Source organism: Mus musculus, chromosome 3 (genome assembly GCF_000001635.26).
Source record: "Mus musculus strain C57BL/6J chromosome 3, GRCm38.p6 C57BL/6J".
Taxonomy (NCBI): domain Eukaryota; kingdom Metazoa; phylum Chordata; class Mammalia; order Rodentia; family Muridae; genus Mus; species Mus musculus.
In genome coordinates, this window is record NC_000069.6 from 63854930 (window position 1) to 63879730 (window position 24801).

The 24801-nt window shown below is 40.7% G+C and overlaps 1 protein-coding gene across 19 annotated transcripts in view; it reads right to left on the reverse strand.

The window, feature by feature from the left end:
• Plch1 (phospholipase C, eta 1) overlaps nucleotides 1-24801 on the reverse strand; it is a 203305-nt gene that overhangs the window by 158731 nt on the left and 19773 nt on the right. For all 19 annotated transcript variants that reach the window (XM_030252633.1, XM_017319600.2, XM_017319601.2 and 16 more), the window contains one exon: nucleotides 15727-15845. In XM_030252633.1, coding sequence (XP_030108493.1) covers nucleotides 15727-15805 — 79 coding nt within the window. In that variant the 5' untranslated portion in view covers nucleotides 15806-15845. The remainder of the gene's footprint in view (nucleotides 1-15726; nucleotides 15846-24801) is intronic.

Sequence of the window (24801 nt, forward strand, 5' to 3'; positions counted from 1 at the left end):
GAGGTTGCTTCAGAATATTGGGGTTATCACAACCCCAGACTTCTAAGAATACAAATTTCTATGCTGACTTAAAGGGCCAAAACTTTTCCAAAAGACTGGAAGGGTCACTCCTTTCAAAAGTCTAGTTCATGGTGCCTTGAAAAATTGCTATCACAACAAAATGTGACCTTTAAAGGAAGGGTTTAGTGAAGAACCACAGAGGTCACTTCCCCCACTGTGTTTGGGGTAGCAGAGATAAAACAGATTTTAAAAGATGTTAACTCAGGAGTACAGGAGGGAAGTCTTTGCAAGCAGAGGAGGATTAGAACTGCCCAGCCCTTAAGCTAGTCAAGGTATATTAAAATTAACTGGTGAGTATGCTTGCATGTGTGCCTGTGTGTGTGTGTGGTGTGTGTGTGTGTGTGTGTGTGTGTGTGTGTGTGTGTGTGTGTGTGTGTTTGTGTGTGTGTGTGTATGTGTGTGTGTGTGTGAAGTCTTTCATTCACAAATTCAGTTAGCTCTTGGGCATGTGACCCATTGGGAGCACAAAGTGGTTAACTAATTACCACTACACTCTACAAGAAAAACAAAGAAAGAAACCATATTGATAATTTTGTAATAATTTTACATTATGTGAGTATGTCACAGCTCATAGTCCCAGTGCAGCACCTAAATCCCTAACCTAAATTGCCCTTCTGTGAAGAAAATGAGACTCCCTTACCATTGCTGAAATAGCAATGACTGGTCCAGCAGCTTTGGTATTTCATTTTTACAGATTTCAATGTTTGTGGCTACATCTCTCCTCCAGATCACAACACTTCACCTTCTCCTTATTCTCTGGACTTTATTCTCTCAGGACTGTCTTAATTGATTTTCTGTTCTTTCTAATGACACCATGGCAGGAAGATAAGGCACAGCAGCAATAAAAACTATGTAGGACAGTGACTACTCTGTTGACCTATGCCCCCAACAACTCAGAAGGGTGATTGGGACCAGAAAGTCCTGAGATCCTAAAAATTTGCCACCAGAACACAGATGCAGATAATTTTCCTAGGTTCTCAGGAAGATTTGTAGCATAAAGCAGCTTCTAGATGCCAAAGGATGAAAGCAGGTCTCAAATGCTAGGATCTTTCTAGCTTGTAGAATAAATAAGAGAAGGACCATAGACCAGTCTTTTCTCCATAAGTCTGACAGAAGAGGAGAGGAAGCTATAGCATTCCCTTGGAATCAAACTGAGTCATTTATTGACACTTTGCAAGCAAACTTCTAACTTGCATCTCAGCCCAGGAGTTTCTGATAGAGACCTGTGGTACCACAGAGGGACAGAGAAACCACTGGGCAGCACTAAATCAGAAAGAACTAAGCACCATGGGAAGAGGTAAATGGTATGGAGTTGTTGGAATTGATGTCAGAGCCATAGGATAGGAAATTGGAAAGAATTGGGTCCCACCAAGTAGCTCAACAACATCAGTCAAATTATTTTATTTCTCCATAAGGTTCAGTTTCTATATCCACAACAGTGGCTACAATAACAAATGTAAAGTTCCTAGCTTACTATGTAGTACTACTACACGCAGAACTGGATACATAATCTACTACTCTGTTTTAAGACAAAAACTTGGGTCCTCCCCACAACTATAACACAACTTCAAGATGACAAAAGGAGAATGGTACCAAGGCTACACTCATGCAAAGCTTTTTCCAATCTTAAGAACTTGGCAGGATTTAGGAAGCCTAACATTTACTCCATATTTGAAATTTTCCTTCTCCTATATAAACAGGCAAGTTAAAAACTGAAAACTTGGATGGGCAAGATTTGGGTTCATCAGGAAAAGGCACTTGTCAACCAACAATGCAAGCCTGATAGCCTGAGCTCAATCCCTGATACCCATACAATAGTAGAAAGAGAAACATACACACTCACACAAATACACATACACATGCATACGCACTAAAAAAAAAAACAAAACAAGTAATAATTATTTTGTTCAGCTTGGTTGTGCACACGTAGTCCTAGCATTCAGAAGGCTGAGGCAAGAGGACTGCTATGAATTATAGGCCAGCCTGGGCTACATAACACTACCCTTTCACAAAAAAACAAAACAAAACTTTTCAAAACAAAAAATTAAATTATATATGTGGTGCTTTTCTTCTCCCATATATGTTTTCTTAGACAGATAAAGCAGTTTAAAAATAAAAATCTTTGGTGCTGGAGGGATAGTTCATCAACTAAAAGCATTTGCTGCTCTTGGGGAACTGAGTTCGGTTCCTAGAACCAACATTGGGCAGCTCACAACCATCTGTAACTCTAGCTCCCAGGGATCTAGCCTTCCACAGTCACCTACACACACACACACACACACACACACACACACACACACATAAGTATATAACCCAGAGATGTACATATATACATAAATAAACAAAAATAAACCTTTTAGATAAGGAATTTTTCAAAAATAAGAAGATATTTTAAAACCCAGGGAGATTTGCCTTAAGTAACTTTAACTTTACCTACATTTGAACTGGGTTCAATTCCCTGTGCACACATATCTGTGACTCCAGTCCCAGGGGCACCACATGGTACACAAAACATCCATACACATAAAATAAACAAAATAAAAATAGACTGTTTTTAAAAAAGACACCAAGAAGTACTTTCTGAAGCATTAAAGTTATCGATGATAGAAGTAGCTTTGAGGTACAGATTAATGATTAATATTAAAGTTAAAACATCAAAAGTATTTTAATTTTCTGCTTCATTTGTTCTCTACATTGATAGTCAACTAGCACAAAATGGTTATAAAGGCTAATTTTGTTAAAGACCTTGAAGAAAAGAGAAAAATATTGCATTTTCATGAATACTAATGATTATAAAATAGAAAACCAATAACATTTACCCCTTCATATTAATATAATTTAGAAATTACATAGCATTATGACACATGCAGAATATATTCTCTAGCCAAGAAAGAACTATACATTGCTAGTATCAGAAACATGGTGACTACAGCTGCTGAATATTAAATATCTTCACTGAATTATATAATTTAAGAGAAACAGCATAGGGAGAAGGAATTAGAAATATAACGAGATCAAAATAGGAGACATAAAAGCATTATTTCTCAGATAGATTCACAGGGCTCAAGCCAAAACAAATACCATTTAAAGTCTCTAACACAGGCTACCAACGAAAAAATTGACAGTAGCTGTTTGTCCTCAGAAAACAACCATCTGTCCCTGACCAACATAACTCAGGAGGACCTGAACATTGCCCACAATGACACAGAAAGGGCTTGCTTCAAAGTGCCATCTTCCACAGAAGCTGTGCATCTACTGTTTTATAGCAGTGACTTTAAAATATTTATCCTAAGATATGAAGTGGTCTAAGCATCTTTTGAATTCATACAGTCAACACTCCAAATTATAAAATAGCAGAGAATGAAATCATTATTAGATCTAAGTGTTGCATGGATTATATTACTCTACTTGCAAAGTTCAGAACCCTGCTCCACGCAATTTATTGTAATTTCTTAGCTACAAAGACACAAAAGCTGGGGCTGTTGAGTGTTCCTAGGTAAGGATGGCCCCACAGCATTGAATTCTACTGCAATGAAGGATAAGCCAGAGCCAGTACTCAGACCCATGGGCCTAGAATGGTCGAGATTCCTTGCTCACCTGGCCATATGCAAACAATCTAAAACAGTTTGATGTAAAAAAAAGAAAAATGTATGTCTGTATATTCTAGTTCTATAAAGAAGTCATTACTCAAAGACCTACACAATTTATCCTACTAAAAACTCATGTAACATACCGTAATACTTAGCTCAGATCATGAAGGGCAGCTGGATTGGAATGGCAGCTTGTTGGCTTTTAGAATTAACTAAACCCTACGAGGTTGAATGATGCTCTCAGCACATAACCCTTATCCCCAGTGACCTGGTGCCCAGCTCATCATCTGAGAATGTCACTGGGGTTTGATAGGCTGGGTTCAGTAAGTAGATAAAATTCTGGATCCTCCTCTCTGCTCTCCATTGCTAGGGAGCCAGAGAGAGCTGAAATGCAATGCTGAAGGCAGGTCTTCTGCCTGCACCCATCTCAATGCTATGGGTTGCTTCCCACTTTCCAGCACTTGAGAGGCAGCCCTAGCTAAAGTATCAGCCAGTTCAGTGGTATAAACTGGGAGTCTTATGAGGATAAGAGAATCTACCCAACACAAAGACTGCAGGGCCAATAGGCATAGCCAAAAGAGGCCTCTTGTAGACAATGAAGAGAAAGTACATAAATAAAGGCAACTCTAAAAAGCATCAACAAGAATCAACCCCACCATAAACCACTGGAAAGACAAGAGTTAGCAGGATCTACTGACAGCCTCACCCCATAGTTTCAGCAGGTTCCAGGTTTCAAGGACCAGGGAGAAAGATACACATTTCATCTTTCCTTTTTGCCCTATGTACGTCCCTCTTTTTCCCTTTTGCTACACTTATAGTGTTATTTTTACTTTTATCATCATCTTAGTTTTTATCATTAGCGTTTATTTCTTCTCTGACGTTTATGTAATTTTGATTTTGAACTTTCTCATTTGGGGGCATTTTCTGACCTCTTGCTCACTCTCTTCCTCGCCATATCCTTCTTGACTTCCTTTCTTTACCCTTAGCCCCACCCCTGCTTCTCTCCCCTACTTCCCCCTTTCCTCTGGCCCCCTTCACATCACTATTTTCATATTTTAACTTTGCAGCATGTTCTGCATCTGCACTGCTATGTTCTGTTTCCTGATCATTGGTGACATGGGTAGGCTTTACCTTATTTTAAGCCAGTTTCTATATCTTATACAGTTTGACATTGCTGCTATCACAGCTCTTTCTTTTCCTGAATGATATTCGGGACTGAAACATCGAGAGTGAGCACTTTGATAAGAAGAGCCCAGAATAAAATCCAGAGAGATGCCCAACACAAAAACACACATAAGATATAAAAAGAAATGCAACAAGACTCTCCCAAAAGAACGTGATTCTTCAACTATTGCATTCAAATAGACTGAAAGAGGAACAACACTGGATGGAGATTTCAAACGTTTACCAGTAAAAATGATCGACAGGAGACAGGCGAATGGCTCAGCCGATAAAGGTGCTTGCTTTTCAAACTTGATAATCTAAGAACCCAGAACCCATGTAAAGGTTGAAGGAGGTCACCTACTCCAAAAGATTTTCCTTGAACCTCCACATATGTGGCATGGCATGTTCATCTGCATGTGTACACATGCACACATAAATGTAATATAATAATAATAATAATAATAATAATAATAATAATAATAATAATAATAATAGGATCTGGAAAGATACCTCAATGGTTAAGAGTACTTGTTGCTCTTCCAGAGGACCCAAATTTGATTCCCAACACCCATATGGGAACTCACAACTCTATGTAACTCTAATTCCAAAAAAGGTAAGGCCCTCTTTTGGCCACAATGAGCACCAGGCATGGATGTGGTACATAAACATATATGCAAGCAAAACATACACATAAAATAAAAAAAATTAAAAAAAAAAACCTTAAAAGAACAAATATTGTAATGATCAGTGGCCTAGGGGATGGTTGATGGGTAAAGTGCTTGTCACACAAGCATAAAGACCAGTTCAGGCCTCTAGATTACTCATAATTGCTGGACAAGTATGGAAACTGTCTGTAATTCTAGTACTCAGGAGTCATAGACAGGTCATACCAGAAAAATGCTGGTCAGCTAGACTAGATAGAATTTGTAGTTTCTTGGTTCAACAAGAGACCTTGCCTCCAGAAATAAATTGGAAAGCAATGAGAGTCACCCAACATCTACTACAAACATATCCATCCATACATGCACACATACAATGATCAATTACCGCAAAGAGAATACAAACAGATGCATTCAATCTGAGACATAGAGAAGGATGCCAGCAAAACAGAAGATAAGATCATAAAAATGAACAACAAAATCAGCAACATAGATTAAACAGTAATATAAAAGAAAAAAATCAATAAGGATTTTGAGATTTTTTTAAAAAGTTAAAGTCAATGTATGAAATAAAAAGGACAGTAAATATCTTCAACAGGCTCAACCAAGCCAAAGACAGAATGCCAGGGATCAAGAACAAAACTAAGGAGTACTATATTAAAGTTTCAATAAAGAAAAAAAATGCTGTAACATGTGTCTTTAATCTCAGCATTTGGGGGAAAATAGCAGGATCACTTTCAAGTTTGAGGTCAACCTGGTCTGCATAGCAAGTTTCAGGTTGGACCCTGACTTGGAAAAACAAATAAACAATTTTTAAGAACATTGGTTACGGAAGAAGGGGTGGAAAGACTGTAAGGTCCACAGGATCAGAAAGCTTGCTGTGAGGCTCTCTCAAAGTGATGTCAGAAGTTTCACCCATAAAGTCTCACCAGTATGACTGTGGAAACATGATCTGAACAAGGACCACAGAAATAGACGTACTAAAGAAGACCAGGGGAAGCCTATGAGGCCTCAGGCCTACACAGAAAACTGCAGGCAGCTAAGAAATGCTGAGCTCTTTGAGAAATACTCTGCCCCAGAGAAGAGCACACTACTAGGTTATCCAAATCAAATGGTCAGACCGGAAAACATATACATCCAAGTAATATTAAGCAGGTTGCATATATATGTGTGTGTGTATGTGTGTGTGTGTGTGTGTGCAGCAACAAGTAGTGGAAAAAAGAGGCCATGAATTTGAAAGTGGGCAAGCATAAGGTTTAGAGGGAGGAAAGGCAAGGAGAAATGATGTAATTATATTATAACCCCCCACAAAAAAAAAATAAAGGGAAAAAGAAAAAAGGATGCCATGCAGTGGTGGCACATGCCTTTAATCACGGTACTTGGAAGGCAGAGGCAGGTGGATCTCTGAGTTCAAAGCCAGCCTGGTCTACAAAGTGAGCTCCAGGACAGCCAGGGCTACACAGAGAAACCCTATCTCAAAAAGATGCACCCCCCAAAAAAGGAAAAAAATTAAACTAGAGAAAGATATAGACCTAAACGCAAATGAATTACCAAATTTAAATCTAGAAGATATAAAACAGAGTCTTAAGAAGCAAAAAGATTGAAGCAACAGTAATGTGTTAAGAAAGAAAGAAAGAAAGAAAGAAAGAGAGAGAGAGAGAGAGAGAGAGATAGAGAGAGAGAAAGAAAGAAAGAAAGAAAGGAAGGAAGGAAGAAAGAAAGCCCAAGACAGTAGGCAGATGGATTCACTGCCAATCTGTGTGCTCTGTAAGGAAGATCACTAAGATCAAATTGTACTACAAAATAGAAAGGCAAACACAGTATAGAACTCATTTACCAAGCTAGATAAGGATATGGACAGATGGACGCAGACCCACACACAGACACACACACTCACACGCACACACACATGCTCAAATGCATGAATGGGCTGGAGGGGAGTAAAGACAACAAAAGAGAAGAAAACATGAGAACCGCTTCTCACATCAACTGAGCAGTCAGCAGGGCATTAGAGGGGAATGGAGCTGATCATTTCCTATTAGATTCAGGGTTGAGACAAAAGCGCTGACTCCACTCTTAGTCAACGTTTGAATCTTGTCTCAAAAAAGTAAACAAACAAACAAACAAATACCTCTATTGAGATAATATACATTGATAGCCATAGGTCTGACCTACTCAGCCTGGAATTTCATGAGCTACCCTCTAGGATAACCTGGGCAATTCTGGAAATGCCCTCATCCCACAGCTACCCAACTATACCACATGTTAGTAACTGCCAAACCTCTAAGCTAGAAGGAGGAACGTTTTTGGTTTTGTGGTTTGCTTTTTGCTTCCCAGGTGATTCCAGACCACGTTCCTGAGTGGGGGGGCGGGGGGGGGTCCTTTGGCCAAAGCATTGATTACAAATGTCCTCGGCTGAAAAAAAAAAAAAAAAAAAAAAAAAAAGGCTTCTTTCTGCTTTGCTAAAACAACCCGGGAAAGCTGGCAATGGCACCATTCCAAACAACTGCCATTTGCTAATAGACACTGATGTTCAATTTCAAGTTGGCACAGAAAGTAGGACACGAAACAATATGTCCTTTTAGTTGGGCATAAGCCACTATACTTTATAAAACAGGAAAAGCTGTGACAACGCATCACTCGTGTACCAAAGAAACAAAGTTTTCATAAATTCTACACGTATTACACCCACGTAGTGTTGTCTTAGAGCGATCCTGCCGACTGGAAGTTGAGACTGTGCTCTCACGTTGCTCGCGATTCTGAGATGACAGGGGCACAGATGTGAACATTTTTCTTGTTCATATAGCTAACATAAAAGTGAGTCTTCTTAACTATCAAAGAAGTCCTGTGCTGTTCAATGACTCTCTGAATGTTCGCCAGACCATCTTTGTGCTGATACTGAGAAGCCCGTGCCCTTGTCATGGTAAGGTCTGTTCCACGCTGCCTGCAGGAAGAACTGCCCCACAGACAAGCTCATTTAAGACTCATACTGCAGAGAATTTTAATGGCATGCAAAATACCCCAGTTAAGCGCCTTTACTAATAGTGCCATTTTAATGAGAGAAAACTCCAGTTTCAGAATTGAATGAAACACACACCTATATAACCAACACGGGACCTCTAGGGAGTATTATTAAATGAATTTGAACAGCCCAAGAGTTCTCACAGAAATAATTTTGCCTTAGTTCATTTGCAGGCTCTGCACATTTGCAATAATAAGGTATACTAGGATTCTGAGGAAAGACTTTCTACTTAAGTGACAGGCTTATTGGTTACTCCTGGGTTTCCTATGGCAAAATTCCAAGTGAAGAAAAGAAGGCCTATAGTCACAGAACCACATAGTCTATGGCATAGAAATAAAGAACAAACTCAACAAGTTCAAACATATGATTGATATAGCAGATGGTACTTATCTCCCCTGTTAAATAGAATAAGGAAATTCTATCTGTGGTATTTTGATGGAACTAGAGTTTGGATCCCTAGCACCTACCTAGAAGATGGGTAGAGGTAGCAGGCAGCCCATAATGCCAGCACTTGGGATCCCCTAAAGGCAAGCTGGCTGGCTAGACCAGCCAAGTCAGTGTCTAGAGACCCTGTCTCACTGAAGTGGGGAGTAAGTAACAGAGGTACCTCATGTCAACTGCTAGTCCACATACACATACATGCATGCCCACACACATGCATACTACACGCACGTAAACATAAAAGAGAAAAGGAAGGAGAGGAGAGGAGAGAGAGAAATAGAAAAAGCTGGCTAGAGGAAGGAGGGGTTTTGTAGGCAAGAACAAAGATCAGTGAAGCATGTGAAGGGGAAGACAAGAGTTGCCAAGACAGGGGAAGCTCTCCAGACTTGATACATCCTGATTCTTGGTACTTGATACGGAGGTTGGAGTATATCATCTTGCTTATCAGGTAAGCACTGAGCAGATCAGTATGCAGGCCAGGACTCAGTTTGGCATGCACTTGCTGTAATGTGATCAGTATATACATGGGAACTATAGTTATGAACATAGGCTGAACTACTTCCCATTACGGACTTTTTAAATCAAGACAATCTGGATATACCTTTGAACCCCACAGCTTGCATTTGGTAATTAACATATTTGCTGAAAGGAATAAGCCCTAATACAAACACATCATATTTCTGTTGAGATGGCTTTTCATTTACACATTATAAAGGGACAAACTGCAGTTTTCCATCTTTGTTTTGACAGAGGGAAGATAAGAGGTTTTCATGATTACAAATGCAACCGCTAATAATTACTATTGTGGCCTAAGGAAAAACTCCAAATCATTTGTGTAGCTAAATTAAATAATTATGGTGCCCTAGAAGGACGCAGAGTCCACTGGTGAAGAGATGTCTCATCTTTCTATCAATCTCCGCATATATTAGACACAGAGTATGAAAGACAATTGGGAAAATGAAAGAGCAGAGGAAAATTAATTATAATTATGGAAATGCAGCTTAAAGAATAAAGGCTTAATTGTGTAGCACAGGTCTAATGGGAAATAATTCTTACTTAGTAACTACTTAACATGTGAGAATTCTGCAAGTCTGAAGGAGAAGTTGACTGTACTAAACACACTATTTCTTCCTTCTAATTGAGTAATTAGGAAATTGGGGTTCCCAAGTGTAGATGGATGAAAGGATCACAGCCCTTTTCTGTTTGCTGATGCCCAAAAGGCCAAAGGCATCAAAGAAAAAAAATGGATAATCTAATGGAAAGGGCTAGCCAAGAATCTTTCTTGAAGGTGACAGACTTGTTTGACACAATTAAACGTGAACTCTGCACCTTCTCTCCCACCCAGGCTGCCCACACATCCAGACCTTTGGTTTGCCATTTTGCTAGGCACTCAGCAGGGACTTTTCATCCCCTGTATTACTGTACAATGTGAATGTCCTTGTCAGAGAAAGCTCAGCCGGGAAATCACAGGGCTTCAGTTTCCCAGCCAAAAGCTTTCACTGAATTAGATTCCTGAAAAAAAAAAAAAAAAAAAAAAAAAAAAAGAAAAAAAAAAAAAGAGGCTGAATCATCTCAACATAAATTTTTTATAGACAGATCACTGCCTGGCTCTGATCAATGCCGGTATACAACAGTACAAGAAATAGACACAGTAAATAATGCCAGTGTTTAGGGACACGAACTCACCCTAATCTAAAACACTAAAAGATAATCACAAGCTACCAGGAGATATGAGAGAGCCGTTCAAACCTAGACCCTTATCCTGGGTGTCCTGGGTGGCAGGGATGGCATGCTGAAGAACATGTCTCACTCATGTGCCAGTCAGGGAATGTGCTACAGAAGATATGATATAGGCTTATGGTATAGGCTGCTAGGGGTATCTGCCACTTAAAAGTAAGAAGAGACATCTGCAGAGAGGAAAACACCACCCCTTACCCCACCCATCTTTTACAGCCTTGGAAATACAGAGAAGACTCAAGTGAGGAAACATGGGAATATAGGAATGGATAGGGCAAGTTGCCCTACTACCTTAGAGGCAAGAGAACACAAGTGCTAGAGATGGAGATGATAAACAACAGAGTGCAACAGAGAAGTGATAAAGTTAAAGGGAGACGATGGATTCTCTATCTCATGGACTCTTGGTGACAGAGGAGGTGAAAGTGGAACTAAATATTCAGAACTGGTGGTCCTGATCACTCAGCACCAATCACATGCAAGTAGATATCCAGGTACAAGTTGAAAGACCATCTCTTGCCCATGTACCAAACTGGAGGACCGAGGTTTCACATCCTGAGAAGAGAGGCAAAGACAAATGAGTCTGCCTTCTTTCAGCCATCAACAGGCAAAACAGGGCTTAGGGTTTGACAGGTAAGTATAGCCTAGCTACTTAGGTAAGATTTAAACCTGCTGATGTTACTGACACTTCTTTTTACTTTCAGAGGGGAAAAAAAAGTCATATTATATTTTGATCATATTCTTTCCCCTTTCCCAACTCTACCTAGATCCTCCCCACCTCCCAACCAATGTTCTCCCTAAAAGAAAGAAAAATCAAAATTAAAAAAACAGGAAGATAAAAAAATACCAAAACAAAACATAAAGCACACACACACACACAAACCCACAGAGTCCTTTAGTGTTGGCCAACTATTCCTGAATATGAAGCCTGCCCTAAAGTGTGGTTGAGATACCCTGTGCAAGTCCATTGAAAAAAAACTAGTTTTCTCTTTCCAACTAGGTACCAATTGCAAACAGCTTCTGGTTAGTGATAAGACTTTGTATCTGCCCCCCACCCCATTCTCTGTGCTGGCATTTTGTCTGGCTTAAACTTTTGCCATCACAGTCTCTGAATTCATACGTGTGTCAATCCCATTATGTCTGGAAGACACTGTTTCTTTGTAATACCTATGATGAGCCTTAGGGGGAAGACACTAATACAAGTAAATCTAGTTACATAATTCACAGCAGTTATGCTTGATTGCTGCTCTTCCAGAGGACCAGGGATCTCTTCTAACACCCATTTCAGGTGGCTCACAAGAGCCTTTGAGTCTGTTCCAGGGGATCCAATGCCCTCTATGGCCTCTGAAAAGACCCATATACACACAGACATACTCTACACACGTGCACATAGAAATGAGGACAAAGAGAGAGTAGAAACACAAAAAATTATAATTCCTAACTGAGCCTCTCTTATAATTGAACATTGAACTAATTTAATCTACCAGCTCACCTTTGAGCTACGAGACATCTGCCAGTGTTCCCCATTCCTGCAGCAGCAGTGTTACAAAGATGAAAGAACAGAGTTCTAATTCAATTTCTGTTACTGTGATAAACACCATGCCCCAAAGCAACTTTGGTGAAGAAGCGTTGTTTTGGCTTATACTTCCATGTTACAATCCCTCCCAAGGCAGGAACTCAAGATGGAAACCTTACAAGCCAGAACCATAAATCAGAGAACCATGGGCATTACTATTTCCTGGCCTTCTCAGCTACTTGACTTATACCTGCTCAGGATCAGAACAGCCGACAGCAGGCTGCACCATCCCATAGCAATCAAGAAAATGCCCTACAGACAGGCCCACAGTCCAGTCTACTGAAAGTAATTCCTCATTTGAGGTTTCTTCTTCCCAGGGTGACTCTAGTTTGTGTCAATACTCAACAAACAGATAACAATTTAGGGCAAAGCAAGATGTTTGTTGGATTAAGGAGTCTCTTCAATTTGGCCTGTAACTTTTCTAAATCATCTCCAATGAGAATACATTGCCATTATAACCAGAAAATGAGTGTAAGGTGAGCTTTATGAAGAGCGATGCTACATTTTCAACTTTTATTCAGAATCTTTGTGTACTAAGTCCCCCATTTTAATGTAGTTATCTCATCTCCTGGGAACACTGCTCAAGTCTTTGTGGAAAAATAAATGTTAAGACATTTGTTCATTCAAATGGGCATATTTCAAAAGGCTATCATGTGAGTGGAATGATGCTTTAATTTTGTGATATAAAGGCTTCTCTCTCTTTATCATAGTTGACTTGGTTATATAAGAACTGCCATTAATATAAACAAAAATGCCAATTGGTAAGCAAAAGTTGATGAAGGAGCATGCCTGCTTCAGAAGTCCCTCTCTCCAAATAAACATTTCTTCACCTCATCTTACCCTGGCTCACTCCCTCCCCCGCCACAACCCCCCTCCTCCCTCGATGTTATTGAATTGCCCAAATATTATTATTAGCACTGTCTTACCATGAAACAGACCAACATGCTCACTGAACTCACAGCCCTGACCTTGATAGTTTCACTGTTCCTACCTCACAGGTGTTGAGTCCTGACTCAGACCAACACACTTGGTAGGTTCACTGTTCCTACTTTAGCCAAGTGATGAGTTCCCACAGACAGATGAGCAGGGAGTCTTTCAGCCCTCAATCACTAAATCAGTTCAGGCAAAGAAACCAAGTTTGATGACTTGCCCTATCAGAATCAATTCTTAAAGGCACTAGTTGCATTACAAATGAAGAGAATTGTGGTTCTAACTGGCTTCAAGTCTCTTAATCTTGAGAGGATTTAATATTTCTAAACCCTTTGAGAAGTAATTCCTGAACCATGAAAAGTAACCAACTCACATTTTCAATGCGACACTGCCCCCTTGTGTATCTTGTGTTTGGTGAAAAGTCACTCACAAAAATGTAAAAATTTTTACTCTCAGAGATAGTTCAAAGGAATCTAAGATGCCAGAAAATAACCTTGAAACCTGTCAAGACCAGAATGCTTATTTCACACTTCCTTACTATGAAACAGGCCTGCATGCTCACTGAATCCACTGCCCATACCTTGGAAGTTCACTGTTCCTACCTCCAAGGGTTGAGTCCTGACACAAGGGAGAGTTACACACCTGAAGGACTGTCTAATTTGTTCAAGTTCATCCACTACTGGTTAATGACAGAGCAAGGACCCTTGAATGAACTTCAAACCTCTCAAGGCCCAGGGGTGTAGCTGAGTGGTAGAGTTCTGAGAACTCATCTCGCAGAACAGAATGATAGATTGGATTAGGCAGAAACACTGGGGTTGTGGAGACCTGAAGATCAGAGTTTGAACACCGGATCTCCACTTCAAAACCTCTAAGCTTTAGTTCCTCTATCCAAACAATGGGATGAACTATTACAAAGATTTCCAAAGGGCTCAAAAGAGCAGTGCTCACTATTAGGCCCTGCACATAGCATTCCTCGTGATAGCTAACCACCATTGTCAACTTGACTCTTCAGACTCACCTAAGAGACATACTTTTGGGTGTATCTGTGAGAAAGCTTCCAAAGAGTTAACTGAGGAGGAAAGATTCACTCTAACTGTGGACTTTGGAGCTCCAGAATGAATTTTTAAAAATGGGGAAAAGGAGAAAAGGAGCTAGGCACAAGCATTCATCTATACTTCTTGAGGTAGTGCGACTAGCTGACTCTTGCTGTTACCTCCATAGTTAAAACACTTGACACCACTCCCCCCCCCCCAGTGATAGGCTGTGCCTTCAAGCTGTGAGCCAAAATAATTTCTTCCTTGAAATAAAAAAAAGGCAAATAAAGACCGAGATATAGAAACATGCTAACTGAAATATAACTATAAAAACATATCAGAATTTTATTCACATCATAACTATGGTTTTAACTCTCCAGGTGAAGACATTTACAATAAGGAAAATGGCAATAAACTGCGTCATTTCAACAATACAGTAACACTCTGTCCCTTGAGACAGATAAATCTTAACAGAAAATACCATACGGCTGACAACATGAGTGTAGACACGAAGCAGCCAACAGCACTCTTGGGTGAGCTTCAGAGGAGAGCAAGACAGATCCTCACTTCTGAAGTAATATCCCAGTTACTTCCCACATCTTCCGTGTTGACAATAATGAAATGACAATAATGAGAGAATCAGCCTAGAAAGATGGACTGCAATTTAGGGGTTAGCTAAGGTGACAGTCTCAGCCTCCTTTCTTTACTTGTAAGATAAAGTCACCCTCTGCAGGGTCACACGAGGAGTCTTGAGAAGAGCGCCATACAACTACTGGAGCCAGTGGGTAGAGTAGCACTTGTCACAGACTTACCTTTAAAGTAATGATACACATTAAATCTGTTACCAAAATGAGGGATGAAATCCACAATGCGAAAGTTGAAAATAAACAGTAGTGTGTTTAATTAAGCATCACTCAGGTCTCATGAAACCTTTGCATCTCCTGGACTTCTGATGGACATTGCTCTACAAATTCCAATACCCCCGAAACCTTTGGCTCACAAATAAATTACTCCCATGGGAATATCTTGGTAGGAGGATGGACAAAGCTTATCCCTGACTATGAGACACTAAACAAGAAGCTATAGCCTGGTTAAAGGCAATGGTCTAAGACAATTATTATTTATCAGGAAAATGACCTGTATTAATAACCCTCTGTTGAGCTACAGTAACCCACCCAGCAGACATTCTGAAGTGTAGCAAGGTTCTCTGTTCTCTTTTCCTGTGGTCTGATACACTGGTTAAGTTTTCAAACCCCAAATAGTTACAACCATTGAAAAGGTACATTTTGGGAGTCAACAGGAGTAGAAAGGCTGAGTGGTAGGAAGAAGAACACCATTGCTGTTTTTTGAGGAAGTTCACGTTGATGAAAACTGCAGGTCACGGTCTGGTGGAATTTTAAGACAAACTCAAGCTCTTGGTTCAGCCCAACAATTAGACCATACTTGCATCCAAAACAGTACAATGAAAGTAATTTTCCGAAAGCAGAGTCTCAGCTACATAAGTACAACAGCTCACCATGAAACACGCGGTTGTCCACCAGAAAATGTCTGCGGTACTGCACACAGTTCCTCTTCTCACCGTTCCAGTAGTTCATTGTTGGAAGATGTCTGGCACAGCATCCAAATGAAATTGCCCTATCAAGAGAGACAGAATGAGACAGAAATGAAGAAAAGAGCAGGCACACGCTCACCCAGACAGCACATTGCCATGTGTTGCCTAGCACTGGGGGCAACATACAAGGCTAAAATGTAGACCAGGACTCCTCCAGCCCATAACAAACTTCCCACAGAACTTCCAAGAACTTGAATGCTGCTTTTTTTTTCCCCCATACCAAAACAATAACTCTTTCCAACAACATCATCCTGCACTCAGCTACTGCTGTCTGCTGAGGAAAGCAAGCTATCATTAAGCAGGTTTCAGGACTATATTTTGTGTTCCAGGTCTCAATTGCATTCTATCAGGATCCAAAACAGTCAATACTAATCAATTTCCAGAGGTCTCACTAGCAGGTGAGCTATTATTCTCAACTCCTGAATTTTGTGTTGGTGACATCCGGGTAGGTTATGTAACCAACTCGCAAAATGTTAGAAATTATTGCAGAGTCTAATTGGGCACAGATATGCCAAACTATAACAAAGTTTACTTGCCTTCTTTTAGTTCATTGGAGGTATTTATTTAGGGCCACTAATCCTTGGATCCACCCAGGCTTACAGATGTAACTAGAGCTGGCCAGGCCTCTAGCATAATGTGCTCACAGAACCTGCAGAGATTCCAGCCTCTGCAGAGACCAAACACTTGAAAAGCAGAGATCTGAGCTGATGAATTAAACTGCAAAGCCAATGTGCATGACCCTGAACAAGGAAGCCTTTGTTCACAAGGTTTGGCTAGTGACGTTTCAGAATTCCAACCTCCTTTCGGTTCACATCACAATGCTGGAGGTGGGGGGGAACAGTAGCAGGAAGAAAAAAAAAAACCAAAGAACCAAAAAAACCAACCCCCCCCCAAAAAAAAACCAAAACCAAACAAACAAACAAAAAACATAACAAAACTGCAAGGCTGGCAAGAAGCAAACCCCACAGGTGGAAAACAGTTTTGTCATCTGTCCTATTGCAACAGTCTATAGTTTTGTAAATGTACCCCAGTGGCTTAGTGAAAAAGGTAAGGTATCCCAGTGGGATAAGGTGTCACACTGGGACAGCTAGTGGAGGCTCCAGGAGCTTGGTAAGTTTCTCCTTAACCTTCCACAACGGGGATCTTATCTACCGTTCAGACTGCTTGCTGCTCCACACAATCCTGAATCCCTCCCCTTCTTTTCACTTCATCCCTGCCAGCTTAGAATGATGCTCCTGTTTCTTAAGCTGAGGGGGTAAAGAAAAGCATGTGGGACCACGGAGAGAAATGCTGCAGAACAGCTGACTACAGAAACAAGCCTACCTTTGCCCTCCAAAGCCAACATCTCATATTATATCCCAAATATTTTTAGATGTATAAATAATGTAGTAAAGGGTGGAGTGTGCCTTATAAAGCACGTGCTTAGAAGTACAGTGCCCTGAATTTGATATCCAGCAACACAAGTAAATTCACCAAAAACAATGAAATGTTATTATTTTTTTTTCAAAACTGCAGTACTGAAGTACCCCCATGTTCTTTCCTGTTCTGGTATCCTCTTTCCTCATTGCAAATCTCTCTCCTAGAATAACTATTTTTTAATATTCATTATTCCAGCATTTTACCTAAATACACAATTTTGAAGTCCTCTGTATTATTAAGGGCACTACCTTTTCCAAGAAAATACGTTTTTCATAATTAACAGTAGTATCGCTCACTTACAAAATATGTGCATGTCACTTACACTTGCTAATGTACATGGAACTAAAAAGAAGACCATCCCCAGTGGAGAGATAAGGACACCAACCCACCTATAAAACTTTTCACCCCAAATTTGTCCTTCCACAAGAAATGCAGAGACAACAATGGAGCAGAGATTGAGGGAATGGCCAACCAATTACTGACCCAACTTGAGACCCATCCCATGGGTAAACAGCAATCCCTGACACCTTTATACATGTAGACCAAAGCCTAGCATAACAGTCCTCTGAGAGGCTACACCCAGCTGCTGACTGACACAGATGCAGAGACCCACAGCCAAACATTGGATGGAGCTTGGGGAGTTTTATGGAACAGTTGTGGGAAGGATTATGGGCCCCAGAGAGGATGGGAAATCCACAGGAAGATGAACAGAGTCAACTAACCTGGACTCTTGGGAGCTCCAGGGACTGAACCACCAACCAAAGAACATATGCCCTCTGTGGATTCTGTTTTCCTAACAGAAAAGGCTGCCTTGTCTGGCCTCAGTGGGAGAGGATTGGCCTAGCCCTGAAGAGACTTGATACGCCAGGGTGTGGGAGATGTGGGGGGTGGGGGTGGGGCAGGGGGGTGAGGGTGGATCCACCCTCTCAAGGAAGAAAGTAAGGGGGAGGGACTGTGTGAAGCAGGGACTGAGAGGAGGAGGAGGGGCAGTGATCAGGATGTAAAGGGAATTTAACAATAATAAGAAAAAAGACCCTATCTCTATTCATGCTCATTTTCCCTTGCTAATTCAATTTTGTGGGTTTTTTTTTTTTTGTCATTATCAGATTTTGCTCCCTGTGCTCATCGCTGATCCAGATGTTTATAGTTAGCAAAGCAGGTACTCATGCAGCCTTCTCATCCACGCCCTATTAATCTTCGGAGACAGGTACTGTTATCTCCTTCTACCACACCAAAGAAGAGGAGATGCTATTAGACTGATTTGTTTACACTGCCAGGAAAAGTCAGAAACACAACCTTCAATCATATCTTCAGATTCCAAACGCAAGTTTCTAACCTCCACAGGCCATAAGGGACAAGGCTGTTATCCAATGTGAAGGTTTAAAATATGTCCTGTAGCCAGGCGTGAGATTCCCTGCCTATGATCTCAGCACTTGGAATGTGGAAGCTGGAGGATATTATGTTCAAGGACAGCCTAGGGATAATAATGAAATCCTGTGCAAAATAATAAATTAAAACAAAAACTCGTGGGTCTGTGTAGGTCTATGTGTATGGGATGTGTTCTGCAAATTCACAATGATGACAGCTAAGATACTGGGTGCAGCAACTCCATTCTAACCATAAAATCAGCAAAACTGATGAAAAATCTTTTTTTTTAATTTGGCAAAGATATGATATATATTATTATTTTTCTTTTCTTTTTTTAAAGCATTTTTACTAGATATTTTCTTCATTTACATTTCAAATGCTATCCCTATACCCTCCTGCCCCCCCCCCCAATTCACCCACTCCCACTTCCTGGCCCTGGCATTCTCCTGTACTGGGGCATATAATCTTGGCAATACCAAGGGCCTCTCCTCCCATTGATGGCCGAATAGGCCATCCTCTGCTACATATGCAGCTAGAGACACAGCTCTGGCGGTACTGGTTAGTTCTATAGGAGGAACAAAATCTTTCAACATAAAAAAACTTAAAATGTCCTAGCCTGCTTCTTGGTTACTATGCTTAAACACTGACCAAAAACAACTTGTGGGGAAAAAAAAAAGGTTTATTTTATTTGAGCTTATACTCTATTGTCCATCATCCAGAGAAATCAAGGCAAGAACCAGGAGACTGAAACTTAAGCAGAGACCACAGAAGAATGTTTCTTATTGGCTTGCTTCTGCTCAGCTAGAAAGCATTAGATGAAGATGATGAGGACGAGGAGGAGGAGGAGGAGGAGGAGGAGGAAGAAGAGGAAGAAGAGGAAGAAGAAGAAGAAGAAGAAGAAGAAGAAGAAGAAGAAGAAGAAGAAGAAGAAGAGGCCTAGGTGTGACACTACCTATCCACAGAGCTAGGCCTCCATCAATTAGCAATCCAGAAAATGCCGCAGACACGAGCATACACCAGACTGATGAAAAGTTCTTTGATTGAGGTTCTCGGGTGTGTCAAGCTAATAACCAAGGTCAGATTCACAAAATGTAAACATCTTTTACTTGATTCCCTCTCTCTTCAGCCTGGAGAATTTAACCACCAAGTTGTGATGGAGCCCTGGTTGAAATATTCTAGTCACCAATATATCCTGTGGCCTCAACATCTGTATTTCCCAAGTTCATATGTAGAAATCTTCAATGGTGATTTCAGGAGGTGAATCATTGGGGTTCTATCCTCTGAAGGGCTCTAGAAGGCATAAGCATGGCAAATATGGTGACTTTTACACTTCTCCTTGCCAAAAACAATTAGATTACATTCCTAAAGTTAGCCCCCAAAGTCCACTCTTTATTTGGCCACTGACTCAATCCTGGAACAAAACACCAAGGTCCAACAATCAAATTTTTTTATTTGGATAATATGTCCGATCAGGACTTACCAACTCACTCTAGCACCAACTTTACCCTTTTCTCCTTAAAAACCTACTCCTGAAAAAAATTAAAAATCTGCTTTCTTGTTTGCTTGCTTGCTGCTTCAGTTATTGCTGTTGCTGCCACGGCTGTGGCTTGCTGCCTGCCTTTGCAGCCTCCACTGCTTGACCATCTAGGATAATAAAACTCCTTTATGCTGAGAATTTAGTGTCAGGATATGTCCTATATCAATTGGGAAGGGCAGCATCTCCCTTACACCCACCCTGGGAATTTGTGTCTTTTATGTAAGAGGCATAAGAGCTAGCCTACTGTGCACACCATGTGAGGATACAAGAAGTCAGCAGTCTGCAGCTGACAGAGGCCCACACTAGATAACAAATCTGGCTTGATCCTGGAATCCCTAGCTTCCACAACTGGAAGAAATGATTTTCTATGATTTGTAAGCCACCTTGTCGACACCTGTTCTAACGACTCAACTGGATCGACAGGATGAGAATAAATGAACAGGTAGTGGAGCCTGCACAGTGCTTGCTGTTCAAATATGAGATCCTGAGTTCAGTACCCAGAACCCACATTTAAAAAAATACAAATCAGGTGTGGTGGCAGGACACTTGTAATCCCCAGGGCTGGGGAAGCAGAGATAGGAGGGAGGATACTGGAATTTACTGGCCAGCTAGCTTAATGAGTTCAAGGTCAGTAAGAGACCCTAACTCAAAAAACCAAGGGCGATAGCACCTGAGGGACACTTGAGGTTGTGTAAGCATGTGTGTACATGTGTATATGTTTGTATACACACACACACATGCAAGCACACAGAACTTTTAGTTCCAACCAGATTTACAATAGGCAGGGCTACTACTCACTAAAGGAAAGCAACTGAAAGGGATGTCCAACATCATCTTAGCCAAACTTCTTATGAAACCAAAAAGAAATCAAGACAAACCCCTAACTCAGGCTCTTCCCCAGAGACTACAGGGTGGGTCACATTGGCAGAGCTAGCATGTTCACAATCCACTTGCCTCTGCCTTCCGAGAGGTAAGATTACAGGTGTGTGGCTCCACACCTAAATACATTTCTTTATTTTTGCCATTTTTTTTCTATTTACATGACCAAAACTATCAGATGTAAAGAGAATCAGAAAACAGGCTAACCCCAGTACCAAAGACATGTGTGAAATGCTAAGTTGGCACTTTAAACTAAGAAAATGAAGTATGTGGAATAACAATCACTTGTCAAACATTTTAAAGTCTATAGATAAAAAAGAATAACCTTCTACACCTTATCTACAAAATTAAGCCTAAGAAGTTGTTGGCATATGAACACTCCTCACTACCTGAGTTTCCAAGAAATTCCTCCCACTTTATGCAAGAGATATAGGTGCTACGGACTCTGTTTAAATGCTATGTGGCTTGGGCCAGGCAATACTGCCATCCTTGGAGATGAATACATGATACAGGAGATTTTTATGGGCTGTCCTAGACCATTAAGTAAGGTAGGTCTAATATATATATGAGACCAAAAAAAAAAAATCAGTTTTCTGTTAGAGTTGAAATTGTGGAGATCTAGGACTCAAGGTCTAGGACTTAAAGTCAATTGAATATAAAGGGAAACTTTGCTTGACTGAATCTCACACCTAGAGAATCTTAAGGCCTGTTGATACCAAGCAAGCCTGAAGCTAATGGACCCCTGAACCCTTGTGTTAAACAAGCTTTATATTTGCTTGCTGGTTTGCTTAAGTCTGTTTAATGGAAGTGAGTCTTCTACCTGAGTCCTAGCTAATGAGATATGTCAGCATAGTACAATGTGGAGAGACCATCTGGTAGTCGTGAGCTCTGTCTAGTTTCAACTCTGACTCACATACACCCTGCTTTTTACTGGCTCTCCTTTGGTTCAAATATAAGAGTATTTTTATTTGAACTTGGGAAAAATAACAGCAACAAAAATACACTCCATTCATGCCTTACTGAAATATGTCCCCACACCATTTGTAGGTACATTTAAGCAAAGCTAAACCAAATGCCTTATCTTTAGCTTTAGAAATTCTTAGCTGCCTTTAAATGTCTAGCAAATCTACAATACTGTTTTAACACATTTTATGAAGCAGTACAAGCCTGTACCAGGAACATAAATGGCTTATTAGGCAAAGGACTATAGCTCACAAGCTTATAAAAGAGGACTTTGGGGTGAGGAAGAGTAGACTTTTTCTTTAATATGGGTAGTGAGATAGCTCAACATTTAATGTAACTGCTGCCAAATCTGATGGCCTAAGTGTAGAGGATATCTTTGTGCACTATATGGATGCAACACTTGTCAATTAAAGCTGATTGGCCTGTAGCTGAGGCAGAAAATAGAAGGTGGTACATCCAATAGGCAGAAAAGATTGTAGGATAGAGCCAGGTACAGGAACAGAAAGGAAGACACAGGTGGGCGAACTTAGATTAGAATAAATGGGATATTAAATTATGATCTTATCAGGGAATAGCCAAAGTTTATGCCCAAGGTATTTGTACATAGAATTTGAGTATCACAGTTGTTATTCTAGGAACTTGGGGCTGTGAGAAAAATTCCACATTATGCCTAAATTCAATCCCAAGGACCTACATGGTTGCCATGGAAGATACACGAGGATGATGATGATGACGACAACAACAACAACAACGGTGATGATGACATTTAATAACAATAATAAATGAAATAAAATGTATTTTTCATATTTTTAAGATTTACTTTATTTTTTTATGTGTAAGAGTGTTTTATTTGCATGTATGTATGTATGTATGTATGTATGTATGTATGTGCATTAGGAGTATGTATGTAGTGCCTGTGGAGTCCAGAAGAGGATGTTGGATCCCCTAGAACTAAAATTGCAGTTGTTTTTGAGCCACCATGTTGGTGCTGGGACTCAAGCCAGCTCCTCTAGAACAGTAACTGTGCTCTTAACCACTGTGCCAAAATACATTTTTTTAAAGTGGATGAACTTATCTCCTCTACTTTGATGAGCATCTCTACCCTCTTCTCTCCTGCAACTCCCACAACCAAAGCTACGGGCTTCTGGCATCACTCTCCCATAAAAACCACCCCCTCCACCCCACCCCCTCTACATTATTTGCAAATGTCCCATGATTTCCACAATATTCCCCTTTGTATTTATTATTGTTTATTTTTTAATGATCCTCCCAATAGCCCTATGAGTCACACATTTTTTGAGCCTGATTTCCAAGAGAATAAGAACCAGTGAGGTATAAACCTACATTTTCTGACCCTGAGCCCCTAATCCCATCCCAGAAGTCCCAGCGTTACTGTTGGCTGATACCCTATGTCCCTGTAGAAAGAGCTTAGGGTCTCCTTACTGATGACACTCAACACATCGACTTTTCCAACCTCTCCTGTTGTCCCCATCTCACCACAGACCAAGAAGAGAGGGAAGGAACTGGTTACATACAATGTTACTTGTTTTTTAAATGTATATTTATGCCTCCAGCCAAGTGTCTCTAGAGTACATGGAATGGAATGGAAACGTGCGAAGTGTGAGTTCTTTCCGTATGAGATGATGAAATGCAGTTTTAAAATGAAATTTGAGTAAGTGTGCTCTACAAAGGCAAGGTTACTAGCCAGGCCTCATCGTAAAACAAAACAAAACAAAACAAAACAAAACAAAACAAAACAAAACAAAACAACCTCACTGGCTCATGCCTTCAAATTGCTAAAAACAGGAACAGGACACAAGGATCTAGGCAGAAATTAAAATGCAGTGCCTACGCACCTGATCTCCTTTTGGAAAGAAATAACTAGCTAGTTCATGGACAGTCATAAAGAATTCCACCTCAGAAGACAAAAGGCCAGAGTGCAAGTGTGGCCAGCCCCTGCCCCTAAGGGTTTGCTCGGGCTGGTGTCTCCACAAGCTTGCTCTGAGTAAAAGGAAGAGGGAAAAAAAAAAAAGCAATGCAAAATAGAAGTGAGGGAAGAAAGATAGGAAGAAAGGGAGGGAGGGAAGGAGGGCGACCCAGTGGGCTTAGCAGTAAATAAGATGCTCTCTGGAGCTCAACCTTAGGCAAATCCTCCCTAGCCTCCCAAGCCATTCATCTCTAATTATAAATTTGAGTAACCTTGAAAGCCCACAGGATTCTGCTGGGAAGGTGGTGACTGCACTGTTCATCAAGCCTGGCTGGGAGATAAAAGGCAAAGCTAATAGTCTCTGACAGTAATGTTCCTTCGGGCAGCAGCAAGCATCCAATAGGAAGGCCTGGAGAAGGAGTCTTTCAACTCAGTCCATCAAGCACCTCACGGCCTGACCCTGGATGCTTGAGGATGGCTGCACTCAGGCATTGCCAAAAAGCTGAGAATTCAAATGAAATCCTGTGAAAAGCTAAGAAGTAAGGCAAGCTTGCCCCCTCTTTCATTCCTCCATTAATTTTAAGGTAACAGGATTACACCACGGGGGTGTGGAAGTGGGTAGGGTGCAGGTCTGAGACTTGGATCCCCAAGCCACCCAGCAGGTGTCCTTCCCCATTGTAAATCCATTCCTTCTCTCTGTAAATCCAGTCACTTCTCTCTGGTTTCCAAGCACCACCAAATAGATTGTCCAAAAGCTCTGCAAGTAGCTTAATTCCACAGTCCCTCCCCTCCCAACTAGGTAAACAAAGAGAAATAAATAAAATGACAGTTCATTTTCCTAAGGCTCTCGAAAGACATTACTAAGTCCCACCATTCTGCTGTGCTT